The sequence below is a fragment of the Podarcis gaigeae genome, assembly GCF_964106915.1.
Source record: "Podarcis gaigeae genome assembly, chromosome: 4".
In the NCBI taxonomy this organism is placed as follows: Eukaryota; Metazoa; Chordata; class Lepidosauria; order Squamata; family Lacertidae; genus Podarcis; species Podarcis gaigeae.
The window spans coordinates 108,564,557-108,572,916 of NC_139677.1; the positions used below are offsets into that span (position 1 = coordinate 108,564,557).

The 8,360-nt window shown below is 44.4% G+C and overlaps 1 protein-coding gene across 1 annotated transcript; it reads left to right on the forward strand.

Annotated features, from left to right (window-relative positions):
• The first annotated feature begins 415 nt into the window (after positions 1-415).
• On the forward strand, positions 416-7,050 carry LOC310844052 (uncharacterized protein). The gene is made up of 3 exons (XM_083737660.1): positions 416-537; positions 3,297-3,348; positions 3,793-7,050. Exons 2-3 carry the CDS (start codon positions 3,333-3,335, stop codon positions 4,881-4,883), a joined length of 1,107 nt encoding a protein of 368 aa, XP_083593786.1. The 5' UTR covers positions 416-537; positions 3,297-3,332; the 3' UTR covers positions 4,884-7,050.
• The last annotated feature ends 1,310 nt before the right edge of the window (positions 7,051-8,360 follow it).

The following is an 8,360-nucleotide window of genomic DNA, read 5'->3' on the forward strand; positions in this document are numbered from 1 at the left end:
TGCAACATGTATCAACTTATGTTCTAGCTTTATGGAAGACACTCTTACTCGGCTCCGAGTGATCGCCAAAGAAGAAGAAGATTTCTTGTGGCCCTTTGGGCCACCACACACTTTCAGGCGGTAGGGTTAGATGAGACTCAGCGTCCCTTTCAACTCTCTCATTCTAAGATTCTGGGATGAGGTTTCCTGCTTCTTGCAGAGCGTTTTTAACTGCAAGCTGTTCCTCCTGCTTCCGGCCAACCAAGAGGCTCTGGAGTGTGTGCAATGCGCGTGGTTCGTTCCTCCTGGTGTGTTGCGCTCTCTCTCTCTCTCTCTGTCTGTCTCGAGAAAGAACTGCGGAGAGGAAGAGATGGGGGAGCTCAGTGCGCTCGGCTTGCCACGGGTTAAAATGTACTGAGCTGGGTTCCTAGAGATGACAGGAAAGACAGCTGGTCCTCCCGAGCAAAAGCCCCTCCCGGCCGGGCTCTTCCTGCAAGGGGCGTCGCCTTTGTCTCCGCGCTCTGCAAATGCTGCCTCGGCGCCGCCGTCTGGGATCTGGTGAGTCTTAGCTGTCTCCCCCCCCCCCCCATAGGGTGCACTGGGGTTTCGGGGGTGGGCAGGGTCGCTAGGGAGGATGCACGGGGCCAGCTCAGCTCATGCAGGGGGCTGGGCGCGGTGCACAGAGTCCGGAAGGGACTCCAGGGGTCCAGCCCCCTCAAAGCAAGGCCAGCCAGGAGCAGAGGTTGCTGCCCGCTTCTCCTCTGCGAAGGCAGGGAGCGAGCGACTTGACAGGAGCTTTGCAACTCTAAGTCTGCCTTTGGATCAATACGCTGCTTTCCGCTTCAGCGAGGGTCTTTGGGTCAGGGGAACGACAGCATGCAAATACAGTGGTACCTCGGGTTAAGTATTTAATTCGTTCCGGAGGTCCGTTCTTAGCCTGAAACTGTTCTTAACCTGAAGCACCACTTTAGCTAATGGGGCCTGCCGCTGCGCCGCTGCTGCACAATTTCTGTTCTCATCCTGAAGCAAAGTTCTTAACCTGAGGTACTATTTCTGGGTTAGCGGAGTCTGTAACCTGAAGCGTCTGTAACCCGAGGTACCGTACCACTGTAAGCGAAATTGAGATTATAGCGGGACAGAAACTTTTGGGCATAAAATGAGAGAACCACAGAATTGTAGGGTTGGAAGGGATTCCGTGGGTCATCTAGTCCCCTTGCAATGCCAGAACCTCAACTAAAGCACCCATGGCAAATGACCCTCCAACCTCTGCTTATAAGCTCCAAGGAAGGAGAGTCCACAACCTCCCTAGGGAGACTGTTCCATGCAAAAAATAGAAGCGAAAACTTGACCTCTGCAACAAATATGGAAAGACTGTTGGAAGATGGAGGGCAGAAAAAAGAAAGGGCTTCTGCAAGTGGTGCTGAGTTAAACTATGCAACTCCCTCCTGCAGGAAGCAGTGGTGGTCACCAGCCCAGATGGCTTTAAAAATCAAAACCTGAAAAGGGAGAAAAACTGCAAATTCCAACAGGCTTATGCCTGTCTTCTTGAGGCTCTATATGTGTCTTTTTTTGTGGGGGGGGGGAGATGCCCTTGATTAGTCGCCAATGGTATGTGGAGCGTTCTGATAGAGAAGCACTCCAGATATTATTAACCCAAGCCTCTATTGGTATATTAGAGGTTTCCTTCCGTCCTTGGGAAATTACTCGTTTAGCTGCTGTGAACAGGAAGGAAATTAATTTTTTAGATTTAAGGTTGGAGTTTGGGGTCAAATCTAGTGATAATAAAGCAAGTGCCAAAACTTTTTGCCAAAAGGCATGGACCACAGTACACTCCCACCAACCGTGGAAGTAGGAACCTCATTCTCCACAACTTTTCCAGCATAATAGTGAGTTGGACGGATTGATCTTTGCAAGGCGTTGGGGGGGGGGGGAGTGCAAAGTCACCAAAAGATAATTTTAAGGGAAATTTCCTGGAGGTGAGCTGAAATTGTTTTTAGAGATGGATTACGCCAAATAGATTCCCATGTTTTTTCACTTATTGAGGTTTCAATGTCAGTTTCCCATCTCATTCAAATATCTTCCATGCTGCCCACAAAGCTGTCTACTGTATATGTATCTTGAGGCTTTATTCCCCCCCCCCCCACACACTTGAGGCTTTATATTATTATTATTATTGTTCTGGTTGCTATTGTGAGTATTGCTATCACTGCTACTACATTTATTGCCCAGGGCAGGTTACAACCATTTTAAACCTTCGTATTAACAAGAGTGAAAACAAACGACAGTCAGAGCAATAGGGTGGGTCCTGAAAGCACAAGTGTCAGAGGCCATAGTGAAGAGGGGAAGGTACCAGGTGCTAGTATCATGGCAATGAAAGTACTGAATAGAGTTCAGGTGATAACACAATCCTGTTTAACACCTGATCCCACTATGAATGGTTCACTTTGAGGACCCAGAAACCTATGTCCCCATTGTGGAAGGACGTGTGGATCCAGAATTGGCTTCCACAGTCACTTATGGACTCACTTATGGAGGACAATCTTACTTGGCTACGAGTGTCGAGGAACTGCCACAAGGATGTGCTGTTTTGGGCTACCACTTCACCTAAAATGCAGAGGGTGGTGAAACTCCCAAGAGAGCCCCCTTTGCCAACCTGAGCACCCAAGAGTGTAGAGAAGGAGATGGTTCTGTTTAAGTGAACAGCTCACGTGAGCACTTTGAATTGGGTCTGGAAATGAATGGACAACCCCAGCAGCTCTTTTAAAACAAGAATTAAATGTGCTATCAAAGGGTTGTTGCACAGCCCCCAGTCCCCTCCCCATTCATCTTTTCATGGTGGTAGATGGGAAGAAGTGGCTGTGGAACCAGACCAGGTAGGGTGAAGGAGCAATGAGGGGACATAGGCTGAGCAGTGGGGCAGCCAGGGTTCCCCCGGGCCTGAATGAATCTTCTAAGCAATTGACAAACCATAAAAAAGAAAAATCAGTGGTCAGGATTCACATAACCAGCTCCATCACTTGCACAATGGGGCTTCTCCCAATATCCTCTACCTCCCTGTGCCCCCATGTGCCCCTTGACATTGGCTAAGGGCATCGGAAGGGTACTTCAATCCCCAGAACATCACATGGCTTGCTCAGACAGAATGATTAGAATAACACCATGTGGAGTTTCAGCCATTTTAACAAAGATGTTAAAAAAAGCATGCACAATTAAAACATGCAGCAAAAGAATCCTATTAAAACAACATAGCAAACAACAGAACAATGTGTTGGAGATAATGTTTATGCTAAGAGAATGACATTTTTCTTGTCTTTTAGGGTCCTTTGTGCTTTGAATAAGTAGCTGTTTGTGGGATGATGGACTCTCTCGGTAAGGCTCCCTGTTGGATCACATGTGTTTTGAAATTCAATACATATCCCTAAGTGAGGAACCTCCAGTATCTTAAAGGAGCTCAACTGCACCACCTACAGCATCTGGAATTCTAACCCTTCCACAGCCTTGAATGAAGGGCTGTCTACTGTTTGGTCTGTGAATATTCTTCCTCCGGTTATTCCTTTTTAACCCATGATCAGCCTGGTCTGAACTGATAAATGTAGACTACAGAGTAGCTTCTGCCTATTTTTGGTTGAACAAAGAGACAGCAGCCTTTGGAGATGGAACAGATTCCATTAATGGGCCAAATAAAACCCATCCCAGGAAAGAGCTAGGTTTTTCAAATCTCAGGTTCTCATAAATAGCATTAATTAGCATTGTTCAATACTTTGAGGCGCCATTTCTTCCCAAGGCTTTAATCTATTTCGCTGTTTGTTGCAGGTGGTGATGATTTGGAAATTAAGAACAAGGGAGACCACAGCAAAATACACACAGTGGAGAGACAATCAAAATATTCAGTGGGTGGAGAGAGTTTCAGTCAGAGCTCCCATTCCATTTCCAGTCATGGAAATCCTATTGGGAAGAAACCTTTCCAGTGCTTGGAATGTGGAAAGAGCTTCATTCGAAACTCCCATCTCACTTCCCATCAAAGAATTCATAGTGGGGAGAAACCTTATCAGTGCTCGGAATGTGGAAAGAGCTTCAGTCAGAAGGAAAATCTCACTTCCCATCAAAGAATTCATACTGGGGAGAAACCATATCATTGTCTGGAATGTGGGAAGAGCTTTAATACAAGCACAAGCTTCCATAGACATCAAAATATTCACCGTGGGGAGAAACCCTACACGTGCTTGGAATGTGGAAAGAGCTTCAGTCAGAACACTCACCTCACTTCCCATCGGAGAATTCACAGTGGGGAGGAACCATATCAGTGCTTAGAATGTGGAAAGAGCTTCACCTGGAAGGAAAGTTTCATTTCCCATCAAATCATTCATACAGGGGATAAACCGTATCAGTGCTTGGAATGTGGAAAGAGCTTTAATACAAGCAAAACCTTTCATCAACATCAGAGTATTCATTGTGGGGAGAAACCATTTCGGTGTGAAGAGTGTGGAAAGATTTTTAGACGAAAGGAAAATCTCACTTCCCATCAAAGAATTCATACAGGGGAGAAACCATATCAGTGCTTTGAATGTGGAAGAAGCTTCACCCAGAAGGAAAGTCTCAATTCCCATCAAATAATTCATACAGGGGAGAAACCCTATCTGTGCTTGGAATGTGGAAAGAGCTTCAACCAGAGGGCCAATCTCATGGCTCATCAAAGAATTCATACAGGGGAGAAACCATATCACTGCTCAGAATGTGGCAAGAGCTTCAGTAAGAGGGCCAATCTTACGGCCCATCAAAGAGTTCACACAGGAGAGAAACCATATCAGTGCTCAGAATGTGGAAAGAGCTTCAGTCGGAACTCCCATCTCACTTCCCATCAAAGAACTCATAGCGAGGAGAATCATAGAATCACAGAATTGTAGAATTGGATGGGAACCGGTGTTGAACCAAAGGTGAGACTGTTCTGGAAGGCCTGCAAATGCCATAGTGGTAGTCAAGATAACCCCAAACGAATTGGTAGTTGTTTAAGTAATGAATTCACCTATGTTTATGTATTTGCTCTGGTATATGCAAATTGGCTTGCTTTGACGCTATGCTTATGTGTGGGCTAGGGTGCTGGGCTCTTGGCCCAGAAAAGGAACCTATCTGTAAGACTTGAGTATTTGCTACCTATGCCCTCATTGGCCAGGTGGAGTTAAGGGAGGTTCTCGCCAAAGTGACATACGCTACTTTGTGCAAAAGTATTACTTAATATATTAGCACATTGTAGAAAAGTCATGATGACCTCACACTGCTCTGGTGGCTTACTCGTGTCTGTAACGGCAGTGGGGCTGTGCAGGTCTGTCACAAATTTACACCTTTCTGGAATAAAGCACTAGAACTGGTCATTCCGGCACTTTTGACATCTTTCCTTGGTATTCCTGCATCAAACCACTCGTACAGGCCCTCCTTTGAGCCCGTCAATTGGCGTAGATACTAAAATAAGGTGGATTGGGGTAGGCAAGGCCATGGTGCTGCAGAGGATCCAGCTTATTTTATTGATGACTTGTTAATTATTTCATATGACTTATGCTGCATTTGTGATGTGATGTTCTATTGTTTGTAAGCCACTTTGGGATTTCTTTGAATGGAAAGTGGTATAGAAATACAATCAATCCATTCCAATCCAATCCAGTCCTCTGCCTGTTGGGCAGTGTTTACAACCTTCCCCTTCCTCCCCATCTGGGGTAAAGCTCCCCATTCCTCCCTGTCTGAACAGGCAGAGGTCAAGGAGGGAGCAACTGTGCCTGCCCCTCTTGGGAGGCCTGAAAAAGCCAAGAAAATGGATTATGTGGGGAGGAAAAGGAGAGATCTTTGCAACCCAGAGAAAGTGGGCGGGTGGGGGGGGAATAGCAGGTGGGTCAGCAGAGCAGGAGTGACAGAGGAACCAGGAAGAACAAACAAAGAAAAATGGGAAATCCTTTCCAAAACGGACCATGGAGGTAGAACAGGTCAGTGACCTGCAAATTGAGCTTTCATTTGATATTGGATATAATATTCAGTTAGAATCTTGGGAAAGGCTGTGGAATAAAGGTATGAACTTTACTGCATGTAGTGCACTTTAAAAAAAAGTGATGAAAATGATGTATAGATGGTATTTAACACCATCAAAACTTGGTAAAATGTATAAGACAAGATCTAACAAGTGTTGGAAATACAAAGAAGAGGAAGGTAAAATATACCTTTGAAAAGAGGTGAAGGCTTTTTGGGAAATGATATATAACGAGTTAAAGAAAATGTTTAAAAACACTTTTGTTAAAAAACCAGAAGTCTTTTTACTGGGTATAGTAGGTGAAGAGATACGAAAAAAGATAAAAGACTGTTCATATATGGAACAACAGCGGCAAGTATCCTTTTAGCCCAAAAATGGAAATAACAAGAAGTACCAGTGAAAGAAGAATGGTGGATGAAAATGATGGACTTTGTGGAACTGGCGAAGCTGATGGGATAAATCTGAAACCAACACGATCAAGTACATCCAAAAATACTGGAGTAAATTTATACAATATTTGAAAGATCACTGTAAGCAATTAACAACACTAGTAGGGTTATCTGAAGACTTGTAAAAAGATTTTTTTTTACCTTTCTATATATATTTAAATTTTGATGTATTTAGTACAGTGGTACCTCTGGATGCGAACGGAATCCGTTCTGGAGCCCCATTCGCATCCTGCAGTGAACGCAACCTGCACGTGCGCGGGTCACGATTCTTCGCTTCCGCACAAGCGCGTGATGTCATTTTGAGCGTCTGCGCATGCGCAAGCAGCAAAACCTGGAAGTAACGCGCTCCATTACTTCTGGGTTGCCACGAAGCACAACCCGAAAACGCTCGACCCGAAGCGACTTCGACCCGAGGTATGACTGTAATGAGCTATATTAGAATTGGAAAATATATAAAATGCTGTGATATAAGGTTAGTTTTGAAAGCCAAGAGGTGGGAGGGAAGGAAGCTGACAGGCTCTAAAGAGCCAAAGAAGTAAAGTGGATAATAATGATGTGATTATATATGTTTAAATGGAAAATTAATAAAAGTTATTTAAAAAATAATAATTGAGTTTTCATCCGAATTTGTTTGGCCCAAGTTTGCAAGGAGGTGACTGGTCTGATCCTGCAGGGCTATTCTTGTGCTCTGGCCTGGAAGGGTCCTTGGCTCCCAGTCACCCACCAGGCCCTGATGAGACCCAGACTTGCTGCTGAGCTTCAGCAAGGAGCGCACCTTCTGCTCATACTCACGTGCCTTGCTGGGGTTTGCTTCACCCCTTTGGAGGCCAGGACTGAAACTATTTTTATATATTGCAAATTATTCCTCCTTTCATTTTTCTTTCTTTTTAAATTTTTTTAAAAATAATTTTTATTAACTGGCCAATCACATCAAATTAAATCACATCACATAAATTGCAAATTACAAAGCCAAATTTTTAAAATTTTGTTGGGGGAACCCATACTTCAAGATCCAAAGGGGGATTCAAATCATCTTCTTATTACTGCGTTAATGTCCAAATCAGTCCCAATCAGTCCAGACAAAGTTCATAATTCTATCCAGTCTCATCTTGGTGTTTCCACATCATATCTTGTTCATATAATTTCTCTTTTTCTTTTATGATCTCTTCTGTTAGTCTCCTTAAGCCGATAAGCAAATATAATAATCCTGTGTGAATTTCCCGTTCTTCCAATCTAAGTCCAGATGGTTTCCATATATCTTCTTCGTAGATAACATCTCTCTTTCCATCATAAATTAGGCATTTGTCACTCTTAAGTCCCACTGAGGAGTTAATCCACGATATGTAAACAGCTCTATTTCTCTCTTTCTCCTCCCAGACTCAGAGCTCCAACAATGCCTCCCAAAATGGCGACGGCATTTTTAATTGTGTCATTCCAAAACTCTTAACTTTCCAGCTTCGTCTTGAAACATTGCTTTGGTTCAAAGGTTTATCTCCACACAGCCTTAAATCCACAGCTTAAGTCCTTAAAGCGACATTTCTGACTCATTAGGGGAGGGGATTCTTGTTTAATCACATAAAAAAAGGAAAGGAAGGTTTTTTCCCCCCCTCTCCCCTCAGTCATTTGCCGTACCGAATCTTGACGTATCTTCTCATATTTTATTCTTGTCTTGTTATCAGAGATCTCTTCTGTCAGCAGTCTTTACTCCCCCTTTTTCCTTGAAGTATGTGCAATTTATCTCGTCCAAATTGTTTCTTTTGAAGATTCTTGCAACTAGTGGCGCGGATCAGAGACAGCATCGAGGAGTGCCAGAATCCCACAGGAGGGCTTTGTGCCTAGTGTCCCCACCCCCACAAATTCGGGGGTGGTATAGGGCACAGCAGGCAAGGGCCGTCCCCCCCCACAATCCTGGGGGGGGG